This window comes from Xenopus tropicalis, chromosome 4 (genome assembly GCF_000004195.4).
Source record: "Xenopus tropicalis strain Nigerian chromosome 4, UCB_Xtro_10.0, whole genome shotgun sequence".
NCBI classification, from domain to species: domain Eukaryota; kingdom Metazoa; phylum Chordata; class Amphibia; order Anura; family Pipidae; genus Xenopus; species Xenopus tropicalis.
Genome location: NC_030680.2, coordinates 52,702,417 through 52,723,058, shown reverse-complemented (window position 1 = coordinate 52,723,058; position 20,642 = coordinate 52,702,417). Strand labels below are relative to the sequence as shown.

At 38.1% G+C, this 20,642-nt stretch overlaps 2 protein-coding genes across 2 annotated transcripts in view; both read right to left on the bottom strand.

Annotated features, from left to right (window-relative positions):
- Positions 1-58: 58 nt before the first annotated feature.
- gcsh (glycine cleavage system protein H (aminomethyl carrier)) lies at positions 59-8,909 on the bottom strand. The gene is given in 5 exon segments (NM_001011024.1): positions 59-635; positions 1,210-1,341; positions 2,576-2,639; positions 3,329-3,408; positions 8,765-8,909. Coding segments are annotated over 5 exon segments (513 nt in total). The 5' UTR covers positions 8,904-8,909; the 3' UTR covers positions 59-537.
- A 1,903-nt stretch (positions 8,910-10,812) lies between these two features.
- Positions 10,813-20,642, bottom strand: part of pkd1l2 — a 60,104-nt gene continuing 50,274 nt past the window's right edge. Inside the window, exons 38-43 of the mRNA XM_031900773.1 lie at positions 19,398-19,525; positions 18,321-18,481; positions 17,622-17,832; positions 14,531-14,632; positions 13,999-14,130; positions 10,813-12,756 (exon numbers count right to left, since the gene is read on the bottom strand). Coding sequence (XP_031756633.1) covers positions 12,622-12,756; positions 13,999-14,130; positions 14,531-14,632; positions 17,622-17,832; positions 18,321-18,481; positions 19,398-19,525 — 869 coding nt within the window. The 3' untranslated portion in view covers positions 10,813-12,621. The remainder of the gene's footprint in view (positions 12,757-13,998; positions 14,131-14,530; positions 14,633-17,621; positions 17,833-18,320; positions 18,482-19,397; positions 19,526-20,642) is intronic.

Below are 20,642 nucleotides of genomic sequence, written 5' to 3'. Positions count from 1 at the left end.
CTTTCCATGGATGTGTTACTGTTCTACATAATTTACAAGAAATGCTCAGAAAGAAATAAAAGGTCTCATATCAGTTTTAATTACAAGGCATTATTTCTGAACGTGCAACAAACTTTGTCTTCAGTCATGGCTGTTGGTACCAAAAAAGGGATGGTTTTCATTCCAGCACACAAGGAAGAAGTCTTTAAAGAAATCACTACATTACCGGATGTTCAATAAACTCTTCAGTTGCTGGAGAACTCTGCAGCAATTACACAAGAATCTGAACTTATTGCAGCATGTTAATTAAGGTTTACTAAGTTTTAGCATAATTATTCATATCTAAAAATAAAAAAATGCGGAATTATATAGTGTGCAAAAGATTTAGGGACAACTCTTGAAAAAGAATCCCTTATTCCAGTCCTTATGCAAACTGCATTTGATTAAAACCGTTACTGTTGCAGTAAGAAGTCCCCACCAGTGTGATCTGAGACACCACTACTCAACCTACACAGGGAAAACCTTCTAGCTGGGTTACAACTCCAAAAAATTATCTGATCAGTCTTCAAGTGCCTTTACGTATTTCTCGTAGGCGTCTTCACTCATTAGATCATCAAGCTCTGAAGGGTTGTCTACTGTCAGCTTTATTAGCCAACCTACAAACAAAAACATGGACTTGTTTAAACAATTTTATTTAAAATTATAATAAAGAATGAATTGCTATTCCAAGCTGTTCCATCCCACAAAGTAAAACAGCAGGGACAAATGGACTCAAGAAACACTCACTGTGATGGTAAAACACTACAAACAAACCAGAGTATGCTAACTTGCCTGCACCCTCAATATAAAAGTGCAAAATAAAAAAAGGATACAGAGAAAAAAAAAAAGTCATATATATATATATATATATATATATATATATATATATATATAGTGTGAGCTATATTTTTTCTGAATGTATGATATGAATTCATTTCCTCAACTATGGGTCAGTTGATGATAAAAGGTATTTACATATCTGTAACCTTGATATTTGACAGGAATGGTATCTGTCAATCACTGTGCACATGGGATGGATTTTATCCAGGAAATACTTATGTGCACATGGGGTGGATTTCAGGGACAAAATACACAAATAAATATATATATTTCTCATTGCATTAGCAGGCGATGTGTTTATTAAAACATTCCACAAAAGAGATAACTTATCATGACACAAATGTTTCTTACCTTCTTCGTAACAAGATTGATTGACCAAGCCTGGATTGTCTGTTAGTGCTCCATTTATCTCAGTAACTTCTCCTGTTAGGGGGGAGTAAAGTTCACTTACAGCTTTAACGCTCTCTAAAGTCCCAAACTCATCTGTAAGCAAATAACAGAAAATATAATCAAAATATATTGCAATGCAATACTTTAAATGGCTAGGAGGCTATGAGGACTCAATTACCTATACACAAGGTTTAAGCTATACCAGGTGTACATCTATTTAATGTTTTTAAAAAGTTTACCAATGAACAGACAATCTTAAAAAGCTGATGTCACGTAAAGGTCAGTATAAGAACTTTTAATAGGGATATTTGTAAGAAATTAACCTCTCTCAGTTGGTTCTCTCACAGTCAATGGGAAAAGACCCACCTTAGTATTTTCATAGGAAAAGTAAAACAAACATTCCCTATTCCCTGATCCTATAACTGAAATGCATACATTTATATTATTTGCCTTAACTACAGTCATGTGTTAGGGCACCCCATTAAATATTTAGTTCTTTATTAAGACTCGGCCACTCCAGGACTCTCCATTTCTTAGTTTTCAGACAGCCCTTGGTGCATTTACTGGTATGTTTTGGGTCATCATTGTGTTGCAGGGTCCAGTTCTGCTTCAGCTTTAATGTTCTTACAGATGGTCTCACATGTTCCACAACATGATACACAGTAGAATTCATGGTGGATTCTATGATGGTGAGCTGGCCAGGTCCTGTTGCAGCAAAGCATCCCCAAACCATGACACTTCAGAGAGTGTTTTGTGGATTATTTTCATTTTTTGTTTTTTAAACTATTATTTGTTCTGAGAAAATGGAGAAAGCTAAAGAAGAAATCACTAGTAGTAAGTACATTTATATTTCATGGCCAGTAATGAGAGCTTTTTTGTTATATGACTTTCCTTCTAACAAAGAACATAGGTATCAGCTTTGATAAATGTAGTAAATTTTTGACATGAAATTTCCGATATAAATCATGAAATAAATCAAACTGAACGGTTTACTCGTGGGTTCCCAAGTTTGATTTATACAAAATATGACACTTTCTTTTTAGTAAGGTGGGTCTTTAGCCAAGTGTGCGCGCAATTACAACAGATGCAATCCATGTACTACAGAAAGGCTTATACGGATTGAAGTTTAATTTCCTAGTCGAAACATGATCATATATACACTAATGTTTGTTAAAGGCCCAAATTAAGCCAATAAATCACCTTTGCAACCCAATAATTGCTTTAGATCCAGTTATGAACTTGATTTTATTAGTATTTCTACTGTAAGATGAAATGTCAATCAAGAGCATAGGGACCCACCCCAAAGGTTGAGGGTAAACATACACACCCATTTTATTCAGCTTTTTGCCAACTTCTGGAAGACTGCAATACACCACTTCGCCTAAAGAATCCTGAAATGAAAATTAAAGACAAAAAGAGAGAAGAGAGATTTTCTTGCAAAACAAATCTGTAGAAATACTTTCAAAAAGTAAAAGTATATACTAATAAAGAAAATATGATTAAGTAAAAACTAGGAACAAAAACATTTGCTGATGTTCCAAGTTGTTACAGTAAACAAAATAATCATGCACAGAGTAAGTAAACTTCTTTTCTTTTTCTCTTCACATATCCATGCAGTAAGGCAAACTATTCTGCTATTAGTTATCTGACAGCAATACTCCTGCTTTATTCATAGCTATACCAGTTAGCACAATGTACAACATGCCCAATGATTAGGGCCATTCGCACATAGCATATGAATAACTGCCCTATCATTAATTTGCAGTTTCTTTTTTTTTTTTTTTTTTGAATTGTTTTAAAATACACCAAACGTTTTAGGATTACTTTTCTGGTAAGAAAAAAATCTAACAAACTCAAGACATACTCAAAATATATATACTGTATATCAATAAAGAAAAAGGAGGAAAGAAAAAAAAAACACTGGGCAAAGTTCCCATAATAAAATATGTAATAACAGCCATTAAATTGTCTAGAGATGCTGAAGATTTCATTTTAGCTGATAAAATGGATTGTACCGCAACATTGGGCAGTTTACAGATCACAAAGATCATGGTCAGTTACTATCCAAACAGATCAATACCTGGGCAAACTTGCTGATTCCTACTGTTCCAATTCCATTTTCAACTGATATCCATTCATGTTTATCTGTAAATTTCAAGGCTGAAAAATAGACATTTGTGGGTTATGGGAAGAAAGCCAACACATTAATAAACACCACAACATATTTGCTCTGTTAAGTGAATTTGCCTTACCATGTTCTTTAAATATATTAGGCCCCCCCCCAGCGAATCTGATTGCTAAGCTTTCTCCCAGGCCCCATGACTGGGGAAATATATAGTGTTTTTAACACCATCTCACTAATCCCTAATACAGACGTGGATACACATGACCAGTAGAGCAAAATCTGATAATTTCACAAAACCTTCAAACATCTGCTAGGAAGCTGAACTTCACCTTTCAGCATGGCTATGAGCCAAAATATGCATCTATATCACAAAGCAATGGCTTCACCAAGGGAGGATCAATGTTTTGAATGGCCCAGCCAGAGCCCAGACCTTAATCTGATTGAAAATCTGTGGGGTGACCTGAAGAGAACTGTGCACAGGAGATGCCCTCCCATTAGACAGATCTGGAAATTTTTTGCAAGGAGGAATGGGCAAAAATTGGCAAGTCCACATGTGCCAAAAGATCAAAATGATTTAAAAAATTAGTGCTGTAATAAAATCAAAAGGTTCTTCAACCAAGTATTTCGTTTTTTCCTTCTTATCAGCAAACTTTTTCTGATTTGTTTTCTTTGTGTAGATTGCAATTTTGCAAAAGAGACTAAATAAGTTCTGGCAGGATTTATCTCAATTTCTCTTTTTTTTTTTTTTTTTTTTTATTAAAACAGAGGTATGTAGACATTTTATACCCAGGGTACAAGGGCAGTTTCCAGGGCAAATTCATTTCTGGCTTATTGTTATTGAATGGCATCTGTTTAGAGGATGGAAGCTCCTCACATGATAGTGTGTGAATGTTGCAGACACTGGCAAGAAATCACTGGTTTGAACCAGATCTCTGGCACAGGCAGCACAGCTGCAGAAAAGAATTAGCTGACAGATGCAGGCAGGCTTTTTCAACTCTGATAAAGTAATTCAGAATTCAACCACTCATTTCTGACTACTGCAAAATTTTGCAAATTACCAACTGCTTGGCAGGTGTACCACAATATTTATTTCTTAAACATAGATTGTATTAGTAAATGCTGGGAAATAAGCAATCTGTGCAAGTTCATATGTGGAACATTCTGTGGGATATCATGGGAATGGTGCCGATTGCTGCTTTACACCAGGGACCAGCACAAGTTTGCCAATCATGGGTACGGTCAGGCATATTCCAATGTTATCCAATAAAAACATAGACCCAAACTTTCCATAAATCTTACATATATTTTAAGAAGACCCATTTTATAAAAACACAAACTACAATAAATCAGCTTTATTAGCTCCTGTCAATCAGGATAATGAATTAAAAGTAGCATCGTTTGACGAGTCTAATAACCCATAGCAACCAGATATTATAGAATGAAATAATAAAAGTCAAATGAAACAGAGGATGTTTATTACTGTAACATCCTCTGTCAAAAGGGGACTTATTGATCTTTCCTAAATAAAGCAAATGCATGTTTGCAAGTAAAAGTACACCTGGAGTTTGGGAAAATCCAGCTTCTTTGCCAAAAATAATTGCTATTTTTTTCACCTTGGTTTGGGCCAAGGAGGTGGAAGCCTCATCCCCAGTAGCTATAAAGAATGATTTACAGTAAATGAAGGGTGTTGTAATAGGAATGAAATTTTCCTGGAGGTGTGGAGCTGTCAACCAATGAAAACACTCCACCAAAGAGATAAACATACACCGGCCACTATTTATAGATTTAACACTGTAATACCAAAAATACAAGTATGAAAGCCCCACTCATCTGTATAATTTTAAAAGCTATACCAACCTATTTAAATAAAGTTTACAAACAATTTAGTAGTAACTAAGCTTCTTTAGCTAATCAAATGACTTTACATTTATTGCTGTCAGTGGCCAATATCTAGTTTAGTTACAGTTTTAAAGTATGTGTCATTTCTTTTGGATGAGGAAGAAAAAGTTACTCAGAAAGCAAATGGGGAACCATTAGCTGTGAGCCTTATTAGCCACTAGGCACTGTACTTAGGATTTAATGTCTATAATAAATATTCAACTAGCTGGTAAAATATATCACTGTGATAATGAACTGGACACCATAGCAAATAAGTAACTAAGGCCAAGCATTATTTTGAGTGACTAGGTTAATTTAAGTAAATGCTGCCTTTTAACTAATACTTAATGGGATAATATATTTTTAATACAAACTCAGTCAAAAGTAATTGTCAAAAAGTATTGGCAAAAAAAGTATGCGCCACACTGAATCCAAACCTTAATTTGCACATGGAAGGGGAAGAAATATCCACATGTGCAGCGCATGGAAAGATTTTTGTAATTAATCATGTAACCTAAAGTCATGTGATTGGAAAGGTTTGGATTCAGTTCAGCCAGGTGCTTGAATCCAGTCAAAGCATTATCATGTGGAAAAATCCTTGGATTTAGCTGAATACTGAACAGAATCCAAGATCCTGTGCATCCCTTATTGTCAGGGGTTATTGTGACCAGCAATCCAAGCAGTGTTTGTGCTGTGATTATCAGCTGCTATAGTGGGCGTTAGTAGGCAGAGTGCTCAGTTTTACTTAGCGGTAACTTCTCAAGCATGAAGCCCACTTATTTTGCTTTTTAAACTATACTGGCAATTTAGTGTCATTCTGTAGTTTATTATTGAACGGAGAGGAATGAGAAACAGCAGAGCAGGAATGCATATTGTAAGGTCACTCCTGTGACTAAAGGTAGGCATATATGGGCAGATTTAAGTTGCTGATTTGAACCCTACAGACCAATTCAGCAGCTTATCTGCACGTGTATGGGGACCCTGGACGGGTCTACCAAACCAATATCTGGCCTAAAATTGGGCAGATGTCGATTAGGCAGTTTTGATTTTTTTTCCATCATTTTTCCCTTGCTCTGACAGGTGCTTATCCTGGCGGATTACTCCGGTGGAAAGATCCACTTGTTTGGCGTCCTCGAGCTTAAAGTCTTGGACTAAGATTGTATGCTTAACAAAACTCAACAACTCAGCAAAAGAAAAAGGACTTCACTTCAACAGATAATGCTGCCCTACCCCTTTGTCAATCATAAACAGAGAATAATATGTCATATCTTTTGGAGTAAAATATAATGCTGGGTAGACTAAACAAGTAGTAGTTGTTGCAGGTAGCAGCCTACCAATACACAATTTAATATTTAATTACATAAATAAAAATGATGTATATATGTCAAACACAAGTAAGTGATTTATGCTTTATCAAATATATTGCAGATAACATAAATGCCATGGGCATTCATTCTTTGAATACCCTGCGCACTGTTAGGGCTCTGGCAGACGGGGAGACTAGTCACCCGCGACAGATCTCCCTTGTCGCGGGCGACTAATCTCCCCGAAATTCCATCCCACCGGTGAAAATGTAAGTCGCCGGTGGGATGGCATCCGCGGCCTTGAGAGGATTTTGGGGAAATCGCGGCACTGTGTATGCCATCCCACCTGCGATTTACATACTCGCCGGTGGGATGGTATTTCGCGGAGATTAGTCGCCCACGACAAGGGAGATTTCTCGCAGGCGACTAGTCTCCCCATCTGCCAGAGCCCTTAGGGCTGTGAGACACGGGGAGATAAGTCGCTGCGCGACAGATCTCCCTTGACACGGGTGACTAATCTCCCCAAAATGCCATCCCAGCGGCTAGAATGTAAATCCCCAGTGGGATGGCATACGCGGCATGTATACCACCTCAAAATGCAAGACTGATGTCCTATTAGTATCCACAAAACAAGCAGATGGTGCTGTATTTTTACTTGAACCCAAAGTGCAGGAGGTAAATGCAAGGACTGATGGCAGGTTGTATAGCACTATAAAATTAAACTGTAATGTAGATTACTATGCATTTGACAATGTTGCTTACACCAGTGGGGATATCTTTCATGTTCTGTGCTCTGTTACTGAGGGCACAAAGAGAACAGTACCAACCAGCGGGCCCCCTGGTTTAGCCAAAAAGCATGGGGCTAAAGATCCCTTCAACGTTACCTGATCAGGTAGAGATACTGAAAATGCTATTTTTTCAGATTAATGCACATTGGAAACATTATTTAAATTTACAAATTTAAATCCTTAAAAATCCCCACATCGCCTTTAAAACAAACACTGGCACTAGGACCTGTACTGGAGCACAGGGTATATCAAAGCAGGTCTGACACTGGAATCAACAGCAAAACGCCTGGAGTAGTGCTAGTCACAGGGCTACCTAGCACATGATGTCTGTATGTTCAAATCCAGATATCCATTATAACAGTCAACAAAAGCTGGAATATTGTTTTGTTTTTTTAAATGCTTGCAGATGTCTGCAAAAATGCTCGTGAGTATTGCTCAGTTTCATTGGTATTGCACAATTTCTTGTGTTTATAGTACATTCAGGCAGCAATGGCGCATATATCTTAAATGCTTGAAAGTTGCACATGTAAGCGAGCAGCCAGCAGAAAAAGTCCATAGTCTAGAAAGCTAAGCAAAGTACAAAGTTAACACTGGGGGGTGATTTAAAGGTGATGTAAACCAAAAATTAAACTTTGCCTAATGAAAGGAAATGTAATTTAAAGAAACTTTCCATTAAATAATCATCAAATAAATCCAAGTTGTTTGTAAACGGAACTGAAAGCAGAAACCTACTGTCCCTTTCTGCACTGCTACTTCTCTCCTGAAACCCTATAGCAGGAGTCAGCCTTGCATTGTTCTTTGCAGGTTAATCAGCTGGCTTCTGCTACATTGCTTCAAAAGTCACAACCACCAGGGCAGAGGACAGGAACAGCCAGATAGATGCTGCTTTTAATAGCAGTTATAGTTACATATTAGTTCAAAACCATTGACTGTTTGGGGGGGGGGAGGCATTAATTTAAGAATATAAATATAATGAATGTGCTTTATTGTAGGATAATGAAAATATGTAAAACTCTCCATATACCTGCATGTAACTACAAGTATATTTAATGTATCATCTCACAATTACATCTATACTGGATACTGTTCCATGCATGCAGAAAGCAGCCAATCCCAAGCACAGTGGGGCATTGCATGCAGCCGGGACACAGCACAGAGAGAACCAAATAACACTGCACGGCCAGTCATTAAATACATGTAGCAAGTTATGCCGGCCACATGAGCACACATATACACAAGTAACATCCAAAAGGCTCCCTGGTTCTCATATAAGCAGGGCGGACGCGGTATGTGCACTGTCAGTGGATATATGTTATACATTATGTGCAATGACATACGTGCCTAGCAAGCTCAGATGCAGAACGAACAGGATACAACTGGATAAGTAAAGTTGCAACTTGCCGCCCAGGCGAGAAACTCACCAGAGGAGAGCAACTGGGAGCCGGTGGCCAAGCTCCTGACCAAGCACGACCTCCATACCAGGCGGCACTCCTGGGCGGGACGCCGCACAAGGGTCACTGTACTCAGGACTCTCATCGCGCTCAGCACACGCATCGCCATTTTCCTGAGCGCTGAGCTCCAGGTGCCGCGCCGATACAACGTTCCGGGTCGGCGTGAGATCAGGACAGGGGAGCGCGCATGCGCACTAAGGGGGCGGGGTTAAGGTGCTGGCATGGCTGCGTTAGAAGCGATAAAGTTGCAGGTTCTATGTAGTTGAGAATTATTAGCCCAAATACGCACATTTATATAATAGTAGCATATTAAGAAATATTTGCAGTACAGGTAACCAAAATTAACTTTTGTAACTGATCAGTTTTACAATACACGGAAAGCATTGTGATCAATCACGTTTGCATTATGCTGTGGTACCGTACAATTTACAGTTTATGGGGTTTGCACTATAAAGAATCAATCATGAAATATATTTTTAACAAATTACGAACCCTACATAAGCCAAAGGTGTAAGCTAGAAGACAAATGTGGAACAGAACAACAAGTGGCAGTTGTTGTTGAGCACATAATCCTTGTGAGAAAAATTCTATTCCTTAAAAGTACTTGCCTCCATAGCCAATTTCTGCTCTATTAACTGGAATTTCAGCATTTAAAGGGGCACTGAAGCTCCCCTGTTCACAGGGCCACTCCTGCAATGAGGAGGCCCCAGAAATGTCATTGCCTGAAAGCCACTTTTTATGCAAGAAAGTAGTTTATTTGCTTTAGTAGCCACTGATTGACATGGTAATGGTTTATTATTCATAAAAGTCCCCAGATCCTTTCCAATTATGGATGCCCACAACACAATACCATTTAGTGTACAGCTTCCATTTATGTTATTAGTGCATAACCTTGCACCTATTAACATGTAACTTTATTTCCTAATTTGCTGCCTAGTTTTCCATTTTAGTCAAATCTCTGAGCAAAGTGGCAGCATCCCGCATAGAAATTATAGTTTCATACAATTTATTATCATTAGCAAAAATAGAGATAGTACTTACACAATTCCCACCTCAAGATTATTAATAAACAAATGAAAAAGCAGTGCCAAGGTACTCCACTAATAACACTTGTCCACAGGCTAGGACAGGGTCAGCAGGACTACAGGAGAAAACCTAGCGGGCCCAGGCTCAAACCTAGGCCCACTGCCTGCCTGGTGTGGCAAAAGTACACAGTGGGGTGCTTGAAAACCTGAAGTGTAATGCATTGTATATAACAGATCCTATTTCTATATGGTAGATTATGTCCTTATGCTTTGCCTGCCAGATATGGCATATCAAATGTTATTTACTCTAAGGACAAGTTAAGGATTCATCACTGGGGTATGCTAGTATTATTAACTCAGACCCTTGGTTCGACTAAAAAATTCACTTGCCCAGGTCGGTATTCTAGAGAACACCACGTTTCTATCTTGTGAATTGGATCCAACATGGGGAAAGGGGTAGAGTGCAGTGGGTTGGTTACCCATGGTTAACCCCCCCCAAAAAAATGGGTACCTTTCAGGTTGCAGTTATTTTCTGCCCCAGCCCACTTCTGTTTGCAGCAACAGCACTTCCTGTTAAATGGTGGTTAGCAGGTTGCAGATAAGGCAGGTACGAGTCCGGTCAGGTAGTGGGGAGAAGCAGGTTACAATGTGGGCTGTGGGCTGCAAGTCTGGGTTTGAATAATTGGTTCTGCGCAAGGCTCTGGAAAGGGGTCAGTGCTGGGTTGGCTGGGGACAGGCCAGATGGATTGGCATTGATGTTGGGGAGGATCAGAGCAGAGTTCACCTGAAGCTGATGGAGAACCTAACTCGCTCCTTTCCAGGCCCTGGCCCTGGGTTGTGCACATAATTATTAATTGCCTAACAATTTGGCACCCCCAGTGATAAACCCATTTCTTTTTCTTTTAGAACTGCATATACACCCAGGAAGGAGGTCCAAGCAATCTTAGGGGCAAGTGGGGTTTAAGAGGGTTGAAAATAAAAACACTAAATTGATGACTTTGAACAGGAGGCATGCCTTGTTTGTGATTTGCCTCATAACAGAGATTTTTTATTTGAAAATGATAAATAAAAACAGGATTACCATGCTATGCTAGGTAGCCTGCAATCACCAACCAAACCAAACGCCTTGTCACCTTCATTCCCCTGATAGATTCTAAAAAGTGCAGCAGACTTAAATAATGTATTGACTGCACAAAATGTTCTTGCATCATAAAAAACAAGCATAGAAATACCACTAACACCTGGCTTTTTCTGTTTTATGCTCATTAGTGCTTTGTCAGGAGGTTTGTAAAAGAATAACTTTTTCTACTTCACGTAAATTAGCAAGTAGTCACATATTTTATTTTTTGAGTTTTTTGAATTACTTACTTTAATTCTGAATCTCTCAGGCTTGGAAATGTGGCTGCTATTTGGTTGCTATGGTTTAGTCATACTAGTAAAAACAAAAGAGCCATGAATATCCTGTAAATTGTCTCCTTATGAACTGTGCTTAGTGATGCCATCAGTTATAAACAGAGCTTATTGGTGTAATTCCTATATTTATTGTATTCCTGTTTTATAATAAATAAACTACTCTCTTTTGCATAATATATAGATATTAGAAGTCTATCCTTATATTTTACAATGGGGGGGGGTAATTTAATCACTATATAATACACATGAGCCATGTAATCTATAAATTATATCCTTATAATAGGCTCTAAGTGATGTAATTTGTGTCACATAACTTACTGAAACTTGTGTGTTATAAAAAATATATGAACCCTTTTATCTAAAGTCATTAGAATCACCTTTGAGTTTCATGACCTATGTCATGTAAAATGGTCCTATAATATATGGACCTGTGTATATGATCAAGGAATTCCTATGTGACGTCTAATATATTTATATTTTACAATACGGGGTACATTTTTCCATATATCTGGATTGCTAGGGTTTATTTATACTAGTAACACCTTGCTTTTAATGAATATAACCTTTAGGCTTCATAGAGTCTGTTAAAAAATATATTGCTCCCCAGAACTAAATATTTATTTAGGTTCCTCCTTTGCTTCCACATTTTTGGGCTGATTGCTGCTCTGTGTAGCTGCACTTTGGTTGACGCTGTGCCTGCCAGTGGAGATACACAAAGGAGAGAATAAGAGTGGATCCATTTCTGTCTGCTTGCCTACGAAACACAGAGGAGAGAAATTGACCATGTGCGATGTGTGACTCTGGCCCTAAACTATTCTTGGAATAAAAATCAAAACCCAAACATCAAAAGATTAAATTATTCTGGCAGTTAACATTCTGACAACTGCTTGTTACCTCACAGGTAAATACAATACCTGTACTGTATATTAAACTGCTGTGCCTTACAACAATCAACTTTCTGAACCATAGTCATGGTTTATTACAACTACAGTGCTTGTCAATGTACATCTGTATATTTGTGTACACGTATGCATAACTTTATTGCTATAGCGCTACTAGCATGTGCATCGCTGAACAATTTTACAATATTGGAACGTACACCTATGACAACCTTTGCAAAATAAACAGGGCTTACGTGGAAGACCACGTAATTCCTGATTCTTATATTTAATTCTGGATGGCCATGCAGTAATCTTTGAAATATATTTTGATCATATTTTGTTTACATTAAGTTACATTGAGACTAATCAGCATAGTTTGTTTCTTAAATAGTCCATTATATAAAAAGCAACAGCACCATACACATAATGTAAAATATGTTACAACTAACTGAAGCTTCTAAGAATGGATAAGCAATAATATAAGATCTGATATGCACAATAATATTCTTCAGTTATCCTGGGCATTAGGAGAGGCCTTTGAAACATTCTCCATGGCACTTGCTTCTTCCTTTTTATGTCTGAGACCAAGAAAGCTGCAGATTTTCCATAGCAAGAGTTCAACAATCTCTTCCTCGTCTGATGCCTACAAAAATCCGAAGAATGCATGTCAGACTTTTATTAAGCAGTGAAAAATTTCTAGCTAAGCAACAGGAATCCCATAATAATTCACAGATAGAATTGTGTTTCTTTAACTTTAAGTTTAAGAAACTTTAACTACAAGAGAGCAAACTAATAGCTAGTTTCATACCAGTTACATTTCCTTAGACACTTCCAATTTAAGCTAATGTAGTAAAAATTAGCTTAGAGCTGATATAAGCTAAAGGGGACCTAAACCTTTTTTTTGAGTCAGAGTGTCAGCGACCCTAACTGCCAGTGCCAGCCTGGCCTACCAGGATAGCAAGAAATCTCCCAGTAGGCCCAGATGTCAGTGGGACCACTAATGAGGATGTGGGGATTAATGTGAGTATTACTCTCAGGGGCAGATTTACTAATGGTTGTATTTTTTTCCCCACAATTTTCCCTGATTTTTCCATGTAAAAATGTGACCTTTTTGCAATTTATTACGCATAAAAACCACAAAAAGGAAATGTAAAAATATGCCATCTAAAAGCTGTCAAGGTCATGTAGGAGTCAATGGGAGGTAAATTGTAACAATCTTTAATTTGTTTTTTGTTTGCAAAGATTCTTTCTAGATATTACCAATAATTTCATCACATATTAATGCTGTAATGGACTTTGCTGCTAACAGCTGTGAAAGATACAAGCAGTAAAAACACTGTTTGGTGTATTTTCCGACATTGTTAAAGGTGGGATACATGTAGCACCAGGGAAAATGCCTGGTTTAGCAGCAGCTAATGGTATTTTTCATACAAGCTTATTAGGAAAAGTCGGATAGGTGAGCCCTGGATTAAATGGAGGGTGAGTAGCTTAGGTCCTCCATTCCGTACTCCAGTTTAGTATTTTGATTTGGCCAGCTGTAAGTAGCTGCCTGATTAGGCTACAGGTGAGCAGCAAATAAAAGGGTATTTATTTAGAAGGTGATTGAGGTTGGGGACTCAGAAGGGTTTACTCTCAGAGCAGGGCACAGGCCAGAAAGTCTGCCTGACTGTGTGAGAAACTCCCAGAGGGGCTGGGGGTGCTTGCAGAGACCAGTTCTACTATAATTGTATGCATGTAGCAGCTTTTGAGTAGCCATTGTCAGTTGTATTTGCACTCTAAATCCTTTTTATGCATTTGCCCAAGGGGTCTTCAAATCAAATATGAATGATACATTTATCAAGGTGTAATTTACATTCATGGAATGATACATGAGCTCTGTCTATACCTGGTGATGCTTCTGTTCTTCACTGAATGCTACAAGGATGACTGAAATGAACAGATTCAGTACAACAAATGTCATAAATATGATGCATGATCCAACTAGAAATGAGCCCAATACTGGATTGTAGTCTAGTACCTAAGTGAAAGAAAAGTCAATATAAGCATACAGTATATGTTTTTCTGTGTCATAATCTACATTATTTTAATATCTATAATATTTTATATAAAATTCAGTAACTGGCTATTGCCAACTTAGAAATTCAATTTAACAATGGTTTTGCATTTCCTATTTTGCTGCTGGAATGAACTTCATGTTACATAGAAAGATCCCCAGTAAATTTGGCACCATACCACACATAAATACACCTGCCGTACAGCATGCAGCTTAATAACTGTGGCTAGCACTGTCATTTGATAAACCCTGCACCTACATTAGCCACCGGTTTTATAACCATAGAGCAACATGAGGATGGCAAAAGTCATACACTGATGGCTTATACCAGCACTGATAACTACAAATAATATTTGCACTTTACCTCTTCATAGTTAAAGATACCCAGCTGAAGGCTGACCATGGTCTTGGCTGAATCAAAAACTGTTTTATAAGAGTTAAGCTTCCAGCCGAATATCAAGTTACACTGTAATTCAAAGAGATAAAGTTATTATTATACTTCATGTAGCACCAACAAATTCTGCACATTATACATTATACATCATTCACTGCCCCAGTGAAGCTTACACTCTAAGGTCCCTATCACATTCTCATACACTATAGTCAGTTTCATTAGAAGCCTATTAACTATTTATTCATGCTGATGCCAGTTGGTGCATTAGACACCCTGTTACTAGATCAAGTCTGTTTATACTGGCTTGTTCAATTCAGTGAATACTACCATGTAGATAACACTGTTAAACAGACTGTCATTAGGTGAATTACGATTAATCCCCATTTCTGCTTACTCCATAACTCTGTGTATTGCTTTCCTGCAGGATTCATATAAGATTAACACACAGAAAATTACCTTAAGGGCTCTGGCACACGGGGAGATTAGTCGCCCGCGACAAATCTCCCGTGTCTCGGGCGACTAATCTCCCTGGATTGCCATCCCACCGGCGAAAATGTAAATCGCCGGTGGGATGGCATACGCGGCAGCGCAATTTCAGTGAGATTGCGCAAGTTTCCTCTCGAGGCAACTTGCGCGATCTCACTGAAATCGCGCCAACAAATTTTATTGCCGTGGGCGACTAATTTCCCTGTAATGCCATTTTAGAATGTAAATCGCCGGTGTAATGCCTAATCTCCCTGTAATGCCATTTTAGAATGTAAATCACCGGTGGGAGGGCATATGTGTTGCTACGATTTGGCAAAGTTGCCCGAAGTTGCCTTGAGAGAAAACTTTGGGCGACTTCAGCAAATCGTAGTGACATGTATGCCATATGGCATTGCAGGGAGATTAGTCGCCCGTAGCAACAAAGATTTGTAGCGGGGCGACTTATCCCCCCGTCTTACTCTGCCCTTACGGTAAAGACACAAGGAGCTACTAGTAGCAGCTACTTGCCATGGCTTTTAAAACAGACAATGCTGATCATTTACTGATAATTGTCTCTACGAGGCAATTCTCAGTATTGTCTATGGCAGGGTATTTTCTGGTGTCTCCACATATTTCACCCAGACCTAGTGAACATGCTCAGTTAGTAAGACTATGGGGCTGATTTACTAACCCACGAATCCGACCCGAATTGGAAAAGTTCTGACTTGAAAACGAACATTTTGCGACTTTTTCGTATTTGTTGCGATTTTTTCGGCTTCTTTACGAATTTTTCGTTACCAATACGATTTTTGCGTAAAAACGCGAGTTTTTCGTAGCCATTACGAAAGTTGCGTAAAAAGTTGCGCATTTTTCGTAGCGTTAAAACTTACGCGAAAAGTTGCGCATTTTTCGTAGCGTTAAAACTTAAAAGGTGCAAAGTTTCGCGTAAGTTTTAACGCTACGAAAAAAGCGCAACTTTTTGCGCAAGTTTTAACGCTACGAAAAATCCCCAGATTTTACGCAACTTTCGTAATGGCTACGAAAAACTCGCGTTTTTACGCAAAAATCGTATTGGTAACGAAAAATTCGTAAAGAAGCCGAAAAAATCGCAAAAAAATACGAAAAAATCGCAAAATACCGATCATTACGAAAAAAACGCAATCGGACTCATTTCGACCCGTTCGTGGGTAAGTAAATCAGCCCCTATGAGTCAGCTTCCTGCTGATTGGCTCAGATCCACATTCCTAAGGGGGGAGCAGAAAAGAGCAGAGAGCAGAAAGCTGCGTGTCTGTGGCACAGGAATTACAGACACAAGAAATCTTTTTTCAGAGAAGTCAGTGCAGCGTTTCTGTGAGTGCTTATGGCTGTATTTACATAGACCTTTCTGATAAAGCTTACTTAGTTTTTACCTTTCTTGCCCCTTCAGGGCTCTGGCACACGGGGAGATTAGTCGCCCGCGACAAAACTCCCTGTTCGCGGGCAACTATTCTCCCCGAGTTGCCTTCACCTGCCATCCCACCGGCGACAATGTAAGTCACCGGTGGAATGGCACACACGGCGGCGCGATTTCGCCTCGCGAGTCTTTTTCGGCAATTTCCCGAAATCACGCCGCCGCGTGTGCCATCCCACCGGCGACTTACATTGTCGCCGGTGGGATGGCAGGTGAAGGCAACTCGGGGAGATTAGTCGCCTGCGAATACGGAGTTTTGTCGCGGGCGACTAATCTCCCCGTGTGCCAGAGCCCTTAAGTAACCATGAAAAAGTAGCTGCTACTAGTAGTCTTCACGCTTAAGTGCAATGACACATGAGGAGATTAGTCACCCACGATTAACCTCCTTTAGCAGTGGCTACAAATGTCCTCAAAATGCATTTTCCCACCTGAAATTTACATTATTGCCGGTGGGAAAGCAAATGCTCAATAATTGCTTTGTGACTTACATAATGGCTGGTAGGAAAGCATTCAAAGGAGATTAGTCGCCACTGCTAGAGAAGATTAATCGCAGAGCTACTAATCTTCTCATGTGTCTTTGCCCTAAAAGGAACTGTTAATATGCCTTATATCTACTTATTTTTTAATACAAATGAATTAACCCATGAACCCATAAAAAGAGCCCTGTTTATCTGCATATTTGTGTTTATTAATACCTGTTGGACCACCATGTTTGTTCTGATCAGTTAACCTTATCTTTTTACAGTGTAAAAAATAACCTTGCCAGCTTACCTGAACATTAGTGATATGCTGCTCAGCTTTATCAAGCAATAACTTTTGAGCTAAGGAAGTCAGACAGGAGTCTGGTTTAGTTGAAAACATTCCGAGAAGAGCAGAGACTTTGGGCTATATAGTTGTATTTATTACATTATGTGCCGTGTCTTTGTATCATACAGTATATCAGCTGAAACACTTAAAGGAACTGCTTGCCACAAATGGATCTTTTTTGCCCACAGGTTCTTTTATGTGGCTTCCAACTTACATTTGAAATGAACAATTTTGCAGCTGTCACCTTAATAATACCAACTTTGCCTGCAGAGACGGCATCCTTAATAACAGTCACCATGAGACAGCTCTAGATAAGTAACAGGGCACTGGAGTACTCACAGCTATAGAATAGGCCAGGAACATGATGACAATGACGGTAATAAATCCAGATATGTCCCCCCAGGCCCTCCGGAGAGTTGCTGTAATCATGTTAAGTTTTGGGTTCAATCTCAAGAGATGCCACAACTTAATGGTTGATAACAACACTAAAAAGGCAATCAGATAGCCCAATGCAGCATCCGCAGCTGCTGTTTCATTAAAACTTACAAACCTGAATCCAAAAAAAAGAAGAAAAGTTAAATGTTGTTATTTCTTACACTAATTTTGCAACAATACTTTTGTATTAATTTATTTGCTTGAGACCATCTGTAAGAAGATACATATTCATTGGTTTTGTTCTCAATTGCTAACCTGAATGTCAAATCAGGCATTTGCTCTGATTAGTCTAACTTAGTTGACTGAGAAAAAATAAGTTGCTATGTGTTATTACACTGGGGCAAATATATAAAATAAATACATAAACATATTGGAAAAAATGAAGCAAAGTAAGATATACCTTGAATTAGCCACTCCCTTGTGCTGGTACTCAGTCAAATTGTTTAAAAGAACACATTTTCTAAAAGTTTAAAACAACTTAGATATTCCAAAATCTATAGCAGATACCATCTAGAGCACTTCAGGTGCATCCTGGGCCATTAGATATGACAGCACTTTATATATCTATATACACACATAGAATAATATAATATGGAATATTACTCATTCTTGTGTTCTTGATAATAGCGTAGATCTCTTGTCCCAAGGATTGTTCTTTTTACATACACAGAGAGGGCACTCCAACTGATAATAATTAGCGCCAATTCCAGCAGGTTCCATTTGCTCCTGAAGTAACCCCATTTCTCTGCCTTCATGCGCTTCCCCTTTAAATAGGTTTGAAATTATAAATGTGAGCATGTGGTAAGTGAGAGCAGTGAACAAGCTTTGCAACAATTTTGCAACTGGTCACTAATATGTATCCTTTGGGTTTTTTTTTGTATATTCTTTATTTATGAACATATACATCTTTTCAATTTTGTACAGCATAAAAAGAAAACATATATGACATTTTACATCTATTCAGGCTAACAATTATTCCTCTTATGGGAACTGCTATGTTATTGGTAGCTCAGGTGGTGACTATATGTCCCAGTTGGGTGCTGTCTCCTCCCCGTTAGCTATGAAATATAGTTCAGTAGGCTGCGTTGGAATACAGCTTTTGTCATGTAGAGTCCACTTGTTAAATTTTTCTGTTTATCACACTGCAATCCTATGTCAACTACTAATGATATTCTATTATGTCATCGCGTGTGCATCAGAACGAAGAAACTGTCATTCAGTAAAGTAATTAGACCATATTAACAAATAGGAGAGAGAATTATTTAACTTAGAACTCTGCAGATTTCTGATTGTTAGGGTTCCAAGTTACCTTAGTAACCAGGCAGTTGCTTACTTACTGGATGTTGGGCTTCCTGACCCTGGCAACCAGATAGAAAAAGGCAGGACAGAAAAACAAATATTTAAACAAACACAAAAATGAGAAAAAGAAGCTTATGAAAGCATGGAGACTCACCCAATAAGTTTGTTTTAATTCTCTCATAAATATGCTTTTGTAATACATTTATCAAGGGTATTTCTTTCTCAGTAGACCTGGCTGCACTAAACATCTCATTCTAAGATAATCCTTAGCTTTTTCTTTCTACGTTTATACAGACTTTTCTCAGAACTTTCTTTTCTGGAATAAGCATTTCTATTAAGCAGTAACTTCTGTTTTGAGATAACTTCCTTCAGTGTTCTTACCTGCACTACCATGTAGTAAATGACAAAAAGGAAATAAATAACTTCCGCTGCTACGACAAAGATATGTAGCCCATCAGTGAAAGGATAAAGACGGACACTCTGAAGATTTGCACGTGTGAAAAATGTTCCTAGAAATCAATACAATAATGTTCAGTATAAATGGGATGATGGTGAATTTACATATTTCTTGAGAACTATGATCAAAATCCTTAAAAGTTATAGATATGCTCTCAAGTGAAAGGTAGGGGGCAGTTTTTGCTAGTACACCCAAATACTAACTCATTTCAAGCTCTAATCCAAGAATTGCCAAAATGTCTTTTATCTTCACAAAATCTATTATCCTGCATTATTAAAATTTCTATACAAAGGCACATACAGGGTATTTTTCTGAAACCTTTATGCACAGATATAAATTCATGAAAATTAATAGGATATTTGTGTTATAACCAATTGAAGTGCAGTGTTACCATAGATTTGATCACTATATTTGATCACTATCACGATAAATCAGTGAAAGCAAAATGTAACCAAATATCGACTTTCTGCAGGCTCTGCAGGATCTTCTGCTCCCAAGGTGGGATTTCTGGCATTGCACAAATGAATTTTGAAAGCACTTCTTAAAGCATGTTATAGGGGGTTTTCTGTCATTTGAATTTAAGAGGACTTTTTGGTGGTAAGAGGCACTGCATGTCACATAGTGATCTCTGAAGCAAACCAGAGAGCAAAATTTTGCTTCAGTAGAATTGTATTTACTATGCATTCGTCGGATTTATGAACTTAATACTTTCTCACTGTTAGTCACAGATTGATTTCCCTCCTTCCCCTGTTTCTTGAACTTGGGTTGCCAGATGTTGGTGAACTACAATTAAGGCATAATTATTTGTTGAAAAATGTTGGGTGGCTGAGGTCCAGCACCATCTAGAGCACATCAATTATCTGGTACAGCATCAATAATGTGAAGCACACACAGACAACATTGTTGAGTTATTTTCATTAGGAACAAAATGTTAGGTTGAAGAACTACACTAATAAACCTTTAGTACTTTTAAAGCTACAAGGTTAGTTATAGCAATGACAGTTCCTCTGTATCTTATTTTCTGTATTATACAGGTATTTGTGCAGCAATAGAAAAGTTTACTAACATTTTTTGCCTATACATGTATGATGCCATTACTAGCACTCTAAGTAAATTCATACAAAATAGTTGTTAAATATTTTATGAACAGTATGGTGGCCCTGTGTGAA